Here is an 18,131-nt window from a genome sequence, read left to right on the forward strand (position 1 = left end):
TTCAAATACATAGACTCATAGACTTTAAGGTCAGAAGGGACCATTATGATCATCTAGTCTGACCTCCTGCACAATGTCTGACCTCCACCCATCCACTTCTATAACAAACCCCTAGCCTATGTCTGAGTTACTGAAGTCCCCAAATTGCGGTTTGAAGACCTCATGCTGCAGAGAAGCCTCCAGCAAGTGACCCATGCCCCATGCTGCAGAGGAAGGTGAAAAACCTACAGGGCCTCTGCCAATCTGCCCTGGAGGAAAATTCCTTCCCGACCCCAAATATGGCCATCAGTTAAACCCTGAGCATGTGGGCAAGACTCACCAGCCAGCACCCAGGAAAGAATTCTCTGTAGTAACTCAGATCCCAACCCATCTAACATCCCATCACAGACCACTGGGCATACTTACCTGCTGATAATCAAAGATCAATTGCCAAATTAATTGCCAAAATTAGGCTATCCCATCATACCATCCCCTCCATAAATTTATCAAGCTTAGTCTTAAAGCCAGATATGTCTTTTGCCCCCACTACTCCCCTTGGTAGGCTGTTCCAGAACTTCACTCCTCTAATGGTTAGAAACCACATCAAACTCTTGAAAACCAACTCTAACATTCAGGTCAGAATTAAAATGAGTAAGCCTAGATGTGTGAGGCATAGATCACTCTGGCTACTGTAGGAAAGGACACAGTATTCATGCTAGTTCCATCTAGAAAGTATGCTGCTGCTCTTGGGGCATCTAGTTATAGAAGGGAGTCCAGAGATCATGTGTGACTTTGACAAGCAGAGGACAGTGTCCTAGATAGAGGGATCTCTGTCAGATCATCAAAGGGTTTTTTTTCCTTTCTACCAGCATCATCGCACTCTCATCTGGGTGAAGCTTGAGCAAGCGGCTTTTCATCCAATTGTGTAGGAAGCTGGTCAGTTGACAGCAGTGTGTGAGTTTGATGAGATTGAAACAAAGAGCTAGGTGTCATTGGGATAGTTTTGGCATTTGAACATAAGCCAGCTCACTATTTCCCCACTGGTCTTATATACTGGAGACATGGCTGAAAATGGGTATAGGATTTAACCTTATTGGAATCTGCACATTGGATCATGTATGTTGCTCCTTGCAGTTCTGTAGGACATATCTAGAAAGAATGAGTTAAGTTGTTTTAATGCAGTAGAGCTGGTCAGTACATTTTTGCCTTAACATTTATTTGCTGGAAAATGTCAATTTGTCAAAACCAAAACAGTTTGACAAATTTCCTGTTTAGAAAAGATTTTGGAAAAAAAGTTTCAAAATGTCCCTTTTCAACATTTTCAAAATGAAAGTTCCATTTTCAGGTCACAACGACACTTTTGTTTAGAAATGTAAGTTAATTTATAATAAAAAAAAATATAAAATTAAAAGGTCAGAATCAAAATGAAACGCTGTAAAATTATCAGTTGACCCAACATGACATCTTTCAATGGTTTGGTTAGAAAATGTTGTCCAGATTTTGACTTTTCATGCTAGGTCAGTGTGAAAACACTTTTCAAAAACCATGCTCAGCTCTAGAAGGTAGCTCCATAAAGCGAACAGCACATTGCCCATTTGTACCGAGAGTGTGACCTAGTTTATCCTATTGAAGTTGTATGGGCAGTTTAAGTGATTAAAAAGAAATTACTAGAGCAGGGAAGAATATTCATTATGAAGAGCTGTGTGATGAAATCCAGCTGTTCTCACCCACCTCCCTCCCATTCAGAAAGTTTTCTGCATAATATGGGTATTTATAATATATTTGGCTTTCATCATTTTGCAACATAAGTTTTCATGAAAAATGCCATCTTATTGGTTGTTTTAGTTATTTTTCTTTTCTTCTTCATCATCATTTCACAGGGCAGTGACTGATTTGATATACACATTTATCTTTGTGTCATACAAACCTGGTGTTTTCTTCTAGGTGTAAAATAAAACACCTATGTGACTTAGGAACCATAAATCCCATTTTAACAAGTGACTTCAGAAGTAACTCCCAATGCGGCCTATGTGCTTTTTAAAATCCCACTGAGGGCCTATCTCCATCTTTAAGCACCTAAATACTTTTAAGAATCTGGTCCTTAGGCATTTAGGAGCCCAAGTTTCATTGTTATTTACTCCTAAGTGCCTGTGACCTAAAGGTATTTAAGCACTTAGTTCCCATTGATTTAATGCCTAAGTAGGATCTGGGCCTAATTCTCTTTTGAAAATGGGACTTAGGCACTTTTGAAAATTTTACTCTGACAACTTATTACTGTAATTCATTTACCTCAGATACACTAGATCATAGAAACTGAAGAGAACTCCACAGACAATGCTGCCTTGGCTTGCATGCTGAACTCAATAGGGTCTGTGGGAACAAGGTAAGTCAGGGCAGACTTTGACCTTACAGAACAGCACTACTCATTATTTCAAGTTCACTCCTCTGTTGTTTTTCTTTTGTTTTTGTTTTTTGGTGTTGCACCTTTCATTTGAGGGATTTGGTCAGATATTTTAAAGGGCAACCTCACACATTTGGTACTGAGGGTACAAGATCTGGGCCCATTTGCTTTCTCTGCTTTACAATAAGAAGGGGCAGTCTTGTCTACTGAATAGAGCTCTGAACTAGGACTCTGGAGACCTGGGTTCTGTACTTCCTTCTGATGATGATCTGCTGTGTTCAAGGGCGGCTCCAGGCACCAGCACGCCAAGCGCATGCTTGGGGCGGCAAGCCGCGGGGGAGCACTCTGCCAGTCGCCGTGAGGGTGGCAGGCAGGCTGCCTTTGGCAACATGCCTGCAGAGGGTCCACTGGTCCCGCGGCTTCGGCGGACCTCCCGCAGGCGTGCTGCCAAATCCGCAGGACCAGGGATCTCCTGCAGGCAAGCCGCCAAAGGCAGCCTGCCTGCCGCGCTTGAGGTGGCAAAATACTAGAGCCGCCCCTGGCTGTGTGGTGATCTTGAGTGAGTCATTGCACCACTCCATGCCTTTGTTTCCCCTCTTACAGTTTGTCTACTTAGATTCTTCTAGGCAAGGACTATCTCTTATTATGTGATTGTACAATGTCTAGCACAAAAGCACCCTGACCTCAGTTGTCTCTGGTGGTACCATAACTAACTAATAAGCTCTGCTAACTCAGGCAGTTCTATAGGAGGTCATCTTGTCCTGGAAATTTCCCATTAAACAGATAGAGCTAAGGTCATCACCTTTTAAATTTAGATTTTTGAGACAATGTTATCCCATCACAATGTGGCATGTGGATTTATTCACAGAAGCAAGCATTTTCAGGAATTTTATAGCTTGCTTGAGACAAATCACATGAATTTTTCTCCCCAAACTTGAACAACAAACCTCAGTGGAGAGAATAAAAATCCAATAAAATGGAGCATTCAAAAGAAACCAGAAAAAAGTGGTCTGCTGTTTTTTGTGGCTCTAGACAACTCCATAAGATGACTTCGTCTAAAAATGCAAATGCTCATGGAGTAACACCAGATATTTTTTCATAAACAGCACCAAGATGTTTTTGTGCACTTTAAAACAATTCTTAAAATGACGGAGATTTAAAATAGGAGAAAAAGCAGAAGAAAAAACAAACCATTTTCTTTTCAACATTTTTTTTAACTCTGCCAAGGTGTTCCCTGGTAACAATTTCTTCAAAATGTTCCAATTCAGGGCTCCAAGGTGGTGTCTGTTTGCAAGGGGAGAGGAAGGGATGAGAGTTGGTATTCATTTGGAATGACTATAATGGACCTGTCTTCATGGATTACAACTAAATTCAAATAATTATACAGACAAAAATATGATCTACAGTATGCACAATCTAGCTGGAGCTATCACACAGGGTTTGTCACATTCTCTAGGTTAAATAAGCTTTGAAAAATCTCTTCTTCTACCTGCAAGGCAGACAGAAGAATTACCATTTACTTTTAAGGTAAAATATAATTAGGTTTTCAAACAGTTTAACCCAAGTAATGTTTGTTTAAGATTCCCTAACCACACTGCACTGCCCTTAACACAGCGATTCACTAGCCTACGCTTGGGTGCTCTGTAGTGGATGAAGACCATGTTGCGGTGACAGCAAAGGAATTCAGTTCCTGTATTCTCCATGCTGCTTTTTCTTTCTTTGTGGCAGTGCTCCAAGGGACAAAGGTGACTTTATGTTTTGCCTGTCTCTTTCGGCCTCTTCATCCTCATCGTATCTTTCATCCTCATCTTCATCCTCGCTATGATGAGGGCTGGAATGCTGAGAGACAGAAGGCGATGGTGGTACTGATGAAGGCCTGGGGTACCTGAAACCTTCCGTCTGCCAGAGACATAAGCAAGAAATAAACATTACACCAGTGCAGCTTGTTTAGTTACACAGAGTGACGATAGGTCAGTATATCCAGCGGGCCAAGGCAAAGATGATGTATAAGTAGGGCCCTACTAAATTCACAGTCCATTTTGGTTAATTTCACAATCATAGGATCTTAAAAATCTGAAATTTCATGATTTCAGCTATTTAAATCTGAAATTTCATGATTTCAGCTATTTAAATCTGAAATTTCATGGTGGTGTAATTCTAGAGGTGACCCAAAAAAGGAATTGTGGGGGGGATCACAAGGTTATTGTAGGGGGTACTGCTACCCTTACTTCTGTGCTGCTGCTGGTGGCGGCTTTGCCTTCAGAGCTAGGCAGCTGGAGAGGGGCAGCTGCTGACCGGCAGCCCAGCTCTGAAGGCAGAGCCGCTGCCAGCAGCAGCGCAGAAGTAAGGGTGACAATACCATACCATGCCAGCCTTAATTCTGCGCTGCTGCCGGCAGAGCTGGGCCCTCAGTCAGCAGCTGCCACTCTCCCACCACTCAGCTCTGAAGGCAGCAGCATAGAAGTAAGGGTGGCCTGGCATGGTATGGTATTGCCAACCTTATTTTGTGCTGCTGCTGGCGGGGCGCTGCCTTCAGAGCTGGGCACCTGGCCAACAGCCACTTCTCTCTGCCTGCCCAGCTCTGAAGGCAGTGCAGAAGTAAGGGTGGCAATATCGTGACACCCGCCCCCCCCCCAAATAATCTTGTGACCACCCCCCACAACTCCCTTTTGGGTCAGAACTCCCAATTTGAGAAATGCTGGTCTCCCCCATGAAATCTGTATAATATAGGGAAAAAGCACACAAAAGACCAGATTTCAGGGAAGGAGACCATATTTCATGGTCTGTAATGCGTTTTTCATGGCTGTGAGTGTGGTAGGTCCCTGTGTATAAGGTAATGAAGACTACATCTGCCCCATACAACAAACTTATACTCCCTTAGGTCTATTTATGCCCAGGTGATAGGGAGTCAAAGCTGATGTAACTTACATGGAGGAACCACATGAAAACTAAGTGAAGCGGGATGGAGGTGTTCCCCATTTGCTGTGTAGCCTACATAAGGGCCAGGCAGAATTCTGAAGAGTGCAGGGGCTGTCCTTTTCCTTCCCCTCTGGGGACCATGCACAGCCTATCACTCTCTCAGCCCTGGCCTGCAGAACCATACTGATGCAGCAGCGGGAGTAAGCTGCAGCCCATAAGGAGTATTGCAGCGGGTGTGCTCCCCTTGCTCGACAAGTAGCTTGTGGAAGCATCCTGGGGCTCTCTCTTTTCAGCAGTGCAATCTGTTTTATCCCTGGGCCATGCCTGGCAGGCATGATCTAGCCCAAGCACCTGTGAATTTTAAATAAAATTTTAACAGGAAAAGTTATTCTTCATGGCAACACAGAGCTGCCAGTTTTAAAATGGAGTGACGTGGGAAAACAAAAGAAGCATCTATAAATTAAGGGTTCTGCTCATTTTCCATCTGGTAACTCAGAATGGCCAAAACTCCCCCAAACCTACACACAGTTCGTCAAACCCTACAAAAAACAAAATTCAGCTTCAAACGGATTAAAGACCATTCAAAAAGTGAAGCCTTTGTCAGGCCTCTGTTTTCACACTTGCAGTTGTGCGCCTGTATTTCACTGCAAATGCAGTTTGGTTCGAGCCGGTACTTTCAGGCACCTTAAGGTACTTAGCTGCTCACAAAACACTATTTGCGCCTCACAAAGCAGAGCCCAGATTTTTGAAAAGTTAACCCTTGGTGTGAAAAGTTTCACCCTAAGAGGAAAATAAGGATTGCATGCAGAATACCTGTCTCAGCTTTAAGTATAATGTAAAGCTTTAACATCTACTATTATAATCTGACATTTGAGACTTTATTGACAATCTGAAGAAAGCTACCTTTTGAATAAGATGTAGTACAACCTTCAACTCCCTGTATCTTTGGAGGCGTTCAAGGCTGGTTTTGCACACATGGCTAAATTATTATAACACCACAGCCATATCATAAGTCAGCTCCTAGATCTTATTGCAAAGCTAGGTTTCCAAAGCCTTCTGTCGTACTCTTTAACTCTTAACAGTCTGGAAGGAGTTCTAACATAGTATTAATCTAGCACCCTAGTATGCACATTCATTGCAAAACACTGAATTTAACTCCCCCTGCAGCAGCTATAAAATGTAGCAAAATACAAAACAATGAAGTAGATCACTAATCTAATTTTTCATGAGCTAATTGGTCTCACAAGTGTCTACTTCTACTTTTCCCTTTAAAATTCCCCCATGTTTCATAAATCTTCATTATTAATAGAGATTGACTGAAATCTTAATTTTGGGTCCAAAACCAAAATACGTAGTCCAAGCCCATCTATTGTGAGGTGCCAACACTAACTCTACCCCTAACCTTAGCCAACTCCCATCAACTTCAAGATTCTCGAAACTTCCAGGATAAATTTTCCATTTACACTAAGTAAACTGGTTAGTAGAGTTACTGGATTTACATCAGTGCAACAGCTTGAAAAATCCCTCTCAAATATCTCTATAAGGGATAGAATCGAACCCCCTAACCTGAATACTCCTGAACATAGGTGCGTATGAGCTGAAATCAAACCTCAGTCTGAACTTTCCTGAATTTTTGAGTGTTCACAATTGCCAACCCAGATCCAAATCCAGATCAAGGGTTTTGGTTTGGGCCCCCATCTCTAGTGGTTATTTTTAAAAAATGAATTGGCAGATGAGGTTTTAAATAACCGGGTTCTAAATTTAGAACGGAGCATAATGCCACCCCAAATGGGAGCCATATATATGCAATATGCTTCAAAAGAAGATTGAATGTCTGGCTTTACTTCATCCTCAACCTTCCCCTCATGTACACTATTCAGATTATTCCTGACAGAGATACAAATAATTTGCATGAGAATATGTAGAGAGGCTGGGTCAGGGAGTGTATGTGCAACAATTTGCAGACCCTGCCTCCTTGCCCCTAGACCCTTTTCCAGAATGCCCCTTCAATGCTCCTGTTGCAGAAGGCCTGCAAAGCAGCCTTCCTATGGGTTTTATGGGGAGCAAAAATAGAAATTGCCAGTTTCTACCCAGCAGGCCAGATCCTCAGCTGGCCTAAATTGGCACAGTTCCATCAAAGTTAGTGTACACCAGCTGAGGATCCGGCTCTGTATTGTAGTTCATGGGATTTTCTATTGGGCATCCATACACTCCATCAGAATTTGGTAAAACTTGACTATAATAAAGTATATTGAGTTCTTTACGCTCATAGGTTCATCTGTCCTCTCTTTTTCTCTCTCAAGACAGTAGCTGAAATGCAGACAAAAATCACCTAAAAGGATAGACATACCTGTGGTGGAGCATTTGGTTCCATCTCAAATTTATCTGGGAAAGTTCTGCTCAGAGCCAGGTGCCTGGCATGCATGTAGTACTGCAACAGAAAACAGAGGTCTACATGTGCAAAAACCCAATGAAGACTTGGGCACATTTAGGCAGTGAGAGGGAAAGTAACACCAGGGCCGGCTTTATGACCCACAGGGCCCGATTGGAATACTCAGCGGCGGTTCGGGGCTTCGGCAGCACTTCGGCGGCAGGGGACTTGCTCCGGGTTTTCCACGGCACCAAAGGACCCCCCACTGCTGAAGACCCCTGGAGTGGACCCCCCACCGCTGAAATGCTGCTAAAGACCCCCAGAGCGAGGCCCCCTTAGGCGCGGGTGTGGGGGCCTCTTCGGCGCGGGGCTCGATTCCAAGGAATCGGGTGAATCAGCTTAAAGCCGGCCCTGAGTAATACTATTGTCTTCTCAAAGAAGATGCTGAAGAAAGACTGAATGAATCTTTAACTGAGGCTAACCCAGTTGGCATGGCCCTTGTGAAACTGTGGACACATTGCACTGAAGTAATGATCAAATCCTGAGAGATTTATACTGGAGTAACTGGGCAGAATCTGCTTCTTTGGCTGCAGTGAAGATACTCCTTAATCTCACAAATGTGTAAGAGAACAGACTAGGGTATCCACTTCAGCCAGTCTAGTTTTCTGGTGGAGGTGGGGTGATTCTTTTATCCCTAAAAATATATTTCCTGAGCGGAAATAAATAAATACATATTTATGCTCACGAATGTAATACTGTAACACACAGCACACATGTTAAAACTGACTCATCCTTCAAAATGAAGGCATTGTAAGGAGAAGAGATTTGTGACATTGACATGCTTTTGCAAATTCAGAAAACCAGTCTGATGGTTTTGCAAAACTCCTTGAGGTTTGCACATTCCAAGGGCCCACACCGAAATCCCAAATGGATCCCAATGCAGGATAAGGTACATAGTAATTAAAGCAGTGGTACATTTTACTCATCTCGTCACCTGTGGACTTTAGAATACTGATCTACCTCCCTCTGGTTAATGTGTGGTATTGTGTAGTAGGCTAAGGGTGTTATTTGGCCTTCACAGCACAGTCCTGGTTTGGGGATGGTGCAGAATCCCAATGGTATTTTAGGCAGAATAGGTGAGATTTTCAAAAATGCCTAGGGGACTTGGGAGCACAAATCTAATTGAAAGTCATTTACACTTTTGCTACAAAATCACTTGGGTGCTTTTGAGACTCCCACCCAATGCCTCCCAAGGTCTAAGGATGCTGCTGCACCATCCCTGATGATGGTATACTGCCCACTCTCCATTGTCCAATTTGGAGAGGCTGGTTCTGCCAGTGACACTAGCCTTGTGCAGTCTTTATGCTTGGGAGCATAAGGACCACATTGTGTTTGGCTCCTGCTTGAAAGAAGCAGATCAAGGGGATTCTTCAGCTTGGGAATAAGTGGGTACTTGAGTAAGTTAATAGGGAGACGTCCCTGAACTGGGGCCTTGGTGCTAATGATGACAGATTCTATCTCTGATAACCATTGTGGTGGATGTGTGTTTGGGCCAATGGCTTTTTATATATCCACTAAACACAGTCACATACCCTGCCTAAATATCTCCAGTCCAGTAGGTCTGAGAGCCTCTCAGTTCGATTTCTCTGGATGATCCTCTGACGCCGTGACTGCTGGCAAAATCCATACAAGAACTGAGTCAGCTGGTTACATGACTCTTCAGGAGAGCGGTACCTCCTGTCAACTATGTAAATGCCTGAGGAAACAAACAAAGTTGCAGATGAACAGGTATGGAAGTGAGCGTTTCACCTTTTAAATTTAATTTCTATCTTTCTTTACACATAATCTTTTAAATACAACATGCATGGACTTGTTTTTTTAATAAGTGGAGCAAGGAATGACAAGTGTTTCCATTCTAACAGGTCATTTCAGCAGCTGGTGAGAAATGCTTTTGATTTTTTACCTTTCGGGCTGAAATTTGGCAGATCTGTTCTCAGCTCAGGAAGGCTTTTATTGTTTTAAAGTCTGTGCACAAATGGTCCAAGTGCTTTTGTGCAGTAAAAATATATTCACTTTTCCATTATAAAAAAAATTGCTACCTTTTCTTGAATACCTGTGGTGGCTTATGGTGTGAGGTGATGGTGTGAAATTTGGCAGAAAAGCGACACAGGCTATGTCTTCTCTGCAAAAGGCAGTGTGTTTTTATATTGAGACAGCTAACTTGAGTTAGCTATCTCAATGTAAAATCCCAGTGGAGACAAGGCACAGCTAATTATTACCTCAGTATTGCTAGTCAAGGTCAACACTCTATTCCCCATCTGTGGTTGAACATGCCTTGCAACAACGGGTAAAAACTATAGTACTTTGTCGCCACTAGGAGTTTACAGCCGGGCAGCTATCTCCACATAAATACCTAATTTTGCAGTAAAGACATCCCCATGCATGTACTTTTTGGAAGTTTGGTGAAAACTGGTTGTGATCTGTGAGAGTTATAAGGATTTGTAAATAGGCCTTTGCTCATGCACATCAAATTCTGTAATGCAATATCTTTATGTTGTGCCAACATCTTGTTCTTCTTCAGCCTCACTCTAAACACCAACTTTTTTGAAGATTCGGGGCTATGGCACAGATCTTACGGTACTGAGGCACCTACCTTGCATTGATTTCAAGCTTGTGGGCCTTGATTCTCATTCATAATAATGCCCCATTACATAATAAAAGTGCTTTAAAGGGGCCTTATTGTAAACAAGAATCTCAGTTTGGTTTAGTCAAGTTATCCTCTCTCTTTCATGGACTCCACAAACTGTTGCTGCTATCCCAGTAAATGCATCATGGATTCTTAAAGCAGAGGCAGATTTCCACCACTCCCTTAGAAAGACGAATATATAGTCTAATTGGAAGGGATTGAAGGAAGGAGTTAGTTGAGTTGGAAGAAGGGCTAACAAGCTAGTTGGGTTTGGGGAAGACCAAAAAGAGACAGGAGAGGGAAGAACTGGAAGGTTTTGGATAAACACCTAAGCTTCCAATTCAAACCAAATATCTGAACCTTGGGGTTTGTCCATCTTTATTCAGCAAGGAGAGAAAGTGCAATATGCAGTCGCAAAACAGCTGGTTAATTGGGTTCCGAAATCTGATGAGTTTTGAAGCACTATTAACAAGCTTACCATAAGCAGCTGGGTCAGCTACATGCTCCTGCATGAAACAGCCAAATCCAGAGAGGTTTGTGGTCACACTGGGAATGCCCATCACAGTGCACTCAGCTACCAAGAGAGACATAAAAAGAGATTTCATGTCAATGTGCTTGGCTTGGTTTCATCTTGAGTGGATAGAAACAGAAAATAGAATGATGTAAAGCCCTTTCAGTGCCAGAGCTGGTCAGGTTTCAATGAAAAACCATCATGACTTTTGCTGTGTGTTGTTCCCTCCCTCCCTCCCCGACTGCCATTCAATCAGAAAAGTTCAAAGCAAGTGACATTTTGATGAGAAATGGAAATTTGTTCCCCCCGCTTTTTTTTGCAAGCACTTATTTCTGTTTTCCAGATAGCTCTAATTAATACCCTCTGAGCGCCCAGTGTTCACATGTGGGAGCCTAAATCCAATGTCCAGACCCTTCCTTTGGCTTTGAAATTGGCACCTGCTGTGTGTACATACTCATTTTATGTACATATTTGCAAACCTAACTGCCCAAATACAGGACTTGGGCCTCATAATTAATCTCCCACATTTGTAAACTGGGTTCTGTATCTTAGGCCACAGGGAGAAAAATCATAAAAACATGATTGATTTCAAAGCCATTCTATCTAATTATTTTTCCAATTATACAGTAGATGCAGAGCAAATTGTGCTATAAATCATAAATATGATATCAAATTGTGTTCTCCTTTTATTACTATCATTATTATTATTTACTGAACACCAACAGGTTCTTCCATAAAGGAAGGCATGTTCTCTATACAAAGCAGCATACAGTTTAAATCAGATGTTAGCTCTTTAACCCTTAAAATGCCATTAAAAAACCTATATGACAATAGGACTGATATCAGATATAGAATTTAGGATTAGGATGAAACTAAAAAAACATCCAGAAGGGTCTATATTTTATTCTTGGGAGATTCATATCGGTAACCCATTAGGATGAGCAAAACCACTCCCTCATACTGAGTGCCAGCCAAACTTTTCTGTGTTAAGCTAATCTAAAGTTTAACATTCAAATCTTCCCCAGCTCTGACAATTTTTTCCCCGCATATCCTGGTTTGGGCTGGGACAAGAAGAGAAAGTGCTGAAATACAGCCAGATAATTGTGACCCAGTTGGAACAGGAGACAGGAAGTTTTAAACATTGTCTGAGAAAGCTTGATCTTGTGAGATTTCTACTCAGATTCACTGGCTAACTACAGATGTGCTTCAGATAAGCACCCACACTTTCAGATGCTTATCATAACTAAGGGAGATATTTTCAAAGGCACAAATGGAAGTTGGGCACTTAGCCCTAGATCCTCAAAGACATTTGGGCACAATGGAAGTTAGGCACCAAAATATCTTAGAGCATTTGGGCCCTAATTCCTAGGTTGAAAACCTGAGTGCCACTGCTCCTTTAAATATCTCACCCTAATCCTATGAGTTTTATCTATTACTACTTGTAAGTTGTCATCTTCATTTTTGCCACTTCCCTGTTTGTGGTTGGCAATTTTTATAGCCTTCTTCCAAGACTCTTGATCATATGCCAGGCTGTCATGAAGATTGGCCTTTGTTAGCTCCACTGATATCCAGTCTATGTACTGAGTCCTTGGGCTCTATCGCTACTTCTAAGTGTTCATGGTAAATACCAACAGAAATATCCAGCAGACTGTGAAAATATTAGGTCCAGATAGTGTAAATGTGCATCATACCATTGATATCAATGCAGTTATGTCAAATTACACCAGCTGAGGACATTTTGGATTGCATCTATTTTCTTGCCTCATTATTACAATATATACATTCCTCCAAATCTTTTTTTTTTTAAGGGCAGATGCTTGATGTTACTGCACACAAAATGGACTTGTCTTCTGATGCTACAGCAGACAGAAAGGTTACATGTGATTGTGGGAAAGTCAGGGTCCAAAAGCAGGGACAACGCTGGGTGGTTTTCCGTCAATGGAGCAATGCCATTTTACATCAGCTAAAAATCTGGTCTAAGAACTCTGCCATCAGCAGAAGCTTTGTAATGGAGAGGAAACAGAGTCAAAAGCATTCTTACATCAATACAGTAGAAACTGAATGGCAAGCTACTCCATCTTTTTAAATGCCCCGAGTGGTAAAATGCATATTAAACTTCTGACAACAGTCAGCCTAAAGATTGCTTACCTGGAGTGTAACCCCAAGGCTCATAGTATGAGGGAAACACCCCCAAATGGCAGCCTCTGACAAAATCTTCATAGTCCATGGGTAATAATGGACTTGTTGAAGACAGGAACTCTGGGTGTAATATCACCTGGATATTCAAAACTTACATTAGAGCCGACAGAAAAATAGAATCAATATTTTTAATTATATAAGAGATCAAGCAGTTAGTTCAACCCTAGCCTAAGCCTAGGAATCTGGACATTGCCTTCTGTGTCCCTCCCTAATTTTATTTGTACATAGTCCAGTTTGATAACATTCGTAATTTTTGGTACCTTAATTTGTTTCCCCCTGCTAGAGGAGATTTTGGAACAAATTGATAAACTAAATAGTAATAAGTCACCAGGACCAGATGGCATTCACCCAAGAGTTCCGAAGGAACTCAAATGTGAAATTGCAGAACTACTAACTGTAGTCTGTAACCTATCATTTAAATCAGCTTCTGTACGAAATGACTGGAGGATACGAATGTGATGCCAATTGTTAAAAAGGGGTCCAGAGGTGGTCCTGGCAATTAGAATCTGGTAAGCCTGACTTTGGGATCAGGCAAACTGGTTGAAACTATAGTGAAGAACAAAATTGTCACACACATAGATGAACATAATTTGTTGGGGAAGAGTCAATATGGTTTTTGTAAAGGGAAATCATGCCTCACCAATCTACTAGAATTCTTTGAGGGGGTCAACAAGCATGTGGACAAGGGGGATCCAGTGGATATAGAGTATTTAGATTTTCAGAAAGCCTTTGATAAGGTCCCTCACCAAAGGCTCTTAAGCAAAGTAAGCTGTCATGGGATAAGAGGGAAGGTGCTCTCATGGAATGGTAACTGATTAAAAGATAGGAAACAAAGAGTAGGAATAAATAGTCAGTTTCCAGGATGGAGAGAGGTAAATAGTGGTGTCCCCCAGGGGTCTGTACTGGGACCAGTCCTATTCAATATATTCATAAACGATCTGGAAAAAGGGATAAACAGTGAGGTGGCAAAATTTGCAGATGATACAATATTTCTCAAGATAATTAAGTCCCAGGCAGACTGCAAAAAGGATCTCTCAAAACTGGGTGACTGGGCAACAAAATGGCAGATGAAATTCAGTGTTGATAAGTGCAAAGTAACGCACATTGGAAAACATAATCCCAACTATACATATAAAATGATGGGGTCTCTGAAAACATCCACTCAGTGTGCAGCGGCAGTCAAAAATGCAAACAGAATGTTGGGAATCATTAAGAAGGGGATAGATAATAAGTAAGATTTTGTCATGGTTATTTTTAGTAAAACTCATGGACAGGTCATGGGCAATAAACACAAATTCACAGAAGCCATGACATCTCTGTGGCTTTTGCTGCTGCAGCTCCATGGTTTCCCCCCGCCGTGGTGGCTGGGAGTTGTGGGGTTTCTCCTCTACCCAGGGCAGCTGGAAGCTGCAGGGGATCCCCCTCTGCACACCGCAGCTGGGAGCTGCAGGGTGACCATATTTCCCAAAGAGAAAACGGGACACCCCCAGCCACTTGCCTGAAGTGTTTCCCTTTCCCCCACCCCCACCCTGTGCGAGGCTGGAACCCTGGAACCCTGAGGAGGGCCCCTGTCACCTGTCGCTGCTGTTGCCTGTTGCTGGAACCCTGCCAGGGCCCTGCTGGCTGCCAGCTGGAGTCCAGCAGTCCCTGGGGCTGAAGCAAAGAATGTCGCAGAGATCTCTGGAAGTCACAGAATCTGTGACTTCCATGACCTCTGTGACATAAATGTAGCCTTAATAATAAGACAGAAAATATCATGTTGCCTCTATATAAATCCATGGTACACCCACATCTTGAATACTGCGTGCAGATGTGGTCACCTCATCTCAAAAAAGATATACTGAAATTGGAAAAGGTTCAGACAAGGGCAACAAAAATTATTAGAGGTATGGAGGCTTCCGTAAGAGGACAGATTAATAAGACTGGGACTTTTCAGCTTGGAAAAGAGACAACTAAGGAGGGATATGATAGTGGTCTATAAAATCAAGACTGGTGTGGAAAAAATAAATAAGGAAGTGTTATTTACTCCTTCTCATAACACAAGAACTAGGAGTCACCAAATGAAATTAATAGTCAGCAAGTTTAAAAGAAACAAAAAGAAGTATTGATTCACACAACGCAGAGTCAACCTGTGGAACTCCTTGTCAGAGGATGTTGTGAAGGCCAAGACTATAACAGGGTTCAAAAAAGAACTAGATAAGTTAATGGAGGATCATTCCATCAATGGCTATTAGCCAGGATGGGCAGGGATAGTGCCCATAGCCTCTGTTTGCCAGAAGCTGGGAATGGGTGACAGGGGATGAATCACTTGGTGATTACCTGTTCTGTTCATTCCCTCTGGGGCACCTGGCATTGGCCACTGTCTGAGGACAGGATCCTGAGCTAGATGGACCTTTGGTCTGACCCAGTATGGCCATTCTTATGTTCACCCCTCTACATACATGTTACCTTTTCTTTTATGATCTCTTCTTATAAACCTATTGTGGAAATAGTGTTGACATCTAAAACTATTCTTCAGATGGTTCATTGGTGACACCATCCCCTCTTTTTGATAAGGAAAAGAACAGATATGAACATTATGGGTTAGGGCAGGGGTGACCAAACTGTGGCTCGCAAACCACATGTGGCTCTTTTACTGTTAAAGTGCAGCTTGCGGAGCCCCCCACACCTCCCCCGAGTTCTCCACCTACCAGGCCTGTGGGGAGGGGGAGAAGCTTGGGACCTCTACCTTGTGGCGGGGTGATGGGGTAGGGGCTTCTGCCCAGCAGGGAGGGGGTTCTTGGGGCATCTGCCCAGTGGAGAAGGGTGTCTTGGGGATTCAGACCTGTGGGGTGCTCCTGCCGGGGCTCGGGGCTTCAGCAGGAGCGGGCCTGAAGCCCCGAGCTCCATCAGGCGCCTCCCGCAGGGCTGAAGCCCCGAGCCCCAGCCCCCAGCAGGTGTGCCCTGACTCTCAAACTTCTGAAGATTGTGGTATGCGGCTCGGAGGGCCAGTAAGTTTGGCCACCTCTGAATTAGGGTATGGCATTTAACCACAGCCCAGAGCGAGGTGCGGTACCTAGGTACACTGCCCCAAAGGAGATCTCACAAGGAGACGCAATCCCTCTCTGAGCCACATAACACTAAAGGTGACGATGTAAACCATATCACCCACTTTGGGAACCCTGCCCAGACGTGTGGGAAGAAAGAGGCATTGGAGTATGGGCTCAACCTTTACTGGGCTTGCCTACCACAAATATATGGGGTTCATGTGCATTGCAAGGGTTGGAAGGTGCTCTTTTCCTCTCTTTATAATATGGCCCTGTTATTAGATTTGGGTAAACAACATATGAAGGTTTATAAGATGAAATTCCAGCCTCAAAGAAGTCAATGGAAGTTTAGCCATTGACTTCAATGGGGCCAGGATTTTAAAAATTGTGTCTACAATGTTTTACAACAGCTATGCCACCCCTAACATGAAATGCCTAACTTGAAGTTCTGTGGGTAATAAGCAGATGATGGTGTCTGTGAAAAGTGACTGGCTGTTGCTATTCGAAGAGATGTTGGGTATTTTATTCCACACATCTCTAGTAAGAATAACCACACTTCCTCCAACACTAACTAATTAGGCTGAGGTAGTTTAATGAAATTCCATTAGGAAGAAAGAGAAAAAATTCACAAAGAGATATTGTACCTTAACTCTGTCTGTGCGGTTATTGAAGAGTCCGATGCGCCGGATAGTATTGAGGATCGGGTCATTGGAATCATCGATCATGTTGTGGGTGGTCACTGGAGGCAGAGACTGTCGCTACATCAGAATAAAGGCAAACTTTGAGTAAGGCATGAAAAACTGCTGGCAAAGAATCCATTAACAGAGTCTTAAGGTGAAATCCTGGCCCTGTTGAAACCAATGGGAGTTTTATCATTGACTTCATTACGACTAGGGTTTCATCCTTCAATTTTAAGGCCAGAAAGAAACATTGTGATAATTTAGTCCAACCTAGTGCATAACACAGTGCCATAGAATTTTACCTAATAATTCTTGAATCTAGCCCAATAAATTCTGCTTGTAATAGATGGTATCTTTTACAAAGACACCCATTTTGATTTAACGATTTTAAGTGATGGAGAATCACCCACATCCCAAGGTAAGGTGTTTTAATGGTTAATTATCGCCACAGTTAAAAATGGAAGAGTCCAGGAATCAAGAAGGGATGGGAAATAAAACAAGGGCTGAGATGTAGTAGGACGAGGAATTGTGAAGAATTTGAATTTACTATTAAAAGAGAGGACCAAGGAATTCAGGGAAATACATCAGGTGGTGGGAGTGCCCTTGCACTACCAAAAGTAGTTAGGATGGTTTGATACTAACTCTTAAAAAGAAACACGGAGAGAATGGAAAAAACACACAGACTGCATTAAAAAAGTTGACTGTATGAGAAACGTACATGATGGAAAATGATTCTCCAATTCATACATATCCCTGTTCACTATACATGATCCTTACATATGACCGTGTTTATCTTTGCCATCCAATAGCTGTATAAGTAATGACTATTCTCTCTGACCTGAGTTGAAAAGATGGCTCGTTTCATAATGGTTACGTCATCCCGGTCAAGGATCTTGTTCAAATCTGGAATTTCTCCCCTGCAAAGGCAATACAAACAGGGTACATCACATCACCACATGGCTTGTTATTGGTCTTTTTGGAAATTATGATTAAGAGTTTGCATTAAAGTTACGCAGAGAAGATGAAGAAACTCAAATAGAGCTGATCCAAAATTCACTGAAGTCAACGGGCATCTTTCCAGCCTCTTCAATTAGCTTTGAATCAGGCCTTTATAGAGTTTTTTTCCTGTTTTCTCTATATTGTATCTATATGACTATCCTGTTCTCTTTCTTCCCCCTCCCCCCTCAGCTTTGCTGCAATTTTCCCTTAGACGTATTTGGAATATTTGAAAAAGAAAACAAGTCACAAAACCTGTCATGAACTTTTATTTCTATTTTTTTTGGTCAAAATTTCATTTTCATTTTTAAAAAATCCAGTCAGCTCTATAGCTGAAACCAAACAGGACAAAAAAGTGTAAAA

At 42.4% G+C, this 18,131-nt stretch overlaps 1 protein-coding gene across 1 annotated transcript in view; it reads right to left on the reverse strand.

Moving 5' to 3' along the window:
• Positions 1-3,218: 3,218 nt before the first annotated feature.
• The window catches only part of GYS2 (glycogen synthase 2), a 78,679-nt gene continuing 63,766 nt past the window's right edge, over positions 3,219-18,131 (reverse strand). Inside the window, exons 10-16 of the mRNA XM_039509218.1 lie at positions 17,611-17,689; positions 16,737-16,850; positions 13,016-13,142; positions 10,835-10,930; positions 9,263-9,426; positions 7,650-7,730; positions 3,219-4,279 (exon numbers count right to left, since the gene is read on the reverse strand). Coding sequence (XP_039365152.1) covers positions 4,064-4,279; positions 7,650-7,730; positions 9,263-9,426; positions 10,835-10,930; positions 13,016-13,142; positions 16,737-16,850; positions 17,611-17,689 — 877 coding nt within the window. The 3' untranslated portion in view covers positions 3,219-4,063. The remainder of the gene's footprint in view (positions 4,280-7,649; positions 7,731-9,262; positions 9,427-10,834; positions 10,931-13,015; positions 13,143-16,736; positions 16,851-17,610; positions 17,690-18,131) is intronic.

This window comes from Mauremys reevesii, linkage group 1 (assembly GCF_016161935.1).
Source record: "Mauremys reevesii isolate NIE-2019 linkage group 1, ASM1616193v1, whole genome shotgun sequence".
Classification (NCBI taxonomy): Eukaryota; Metazoa; Chordata; order Testudines; family Geoemydidae; genus Mauremys; species Mauremys reevesii.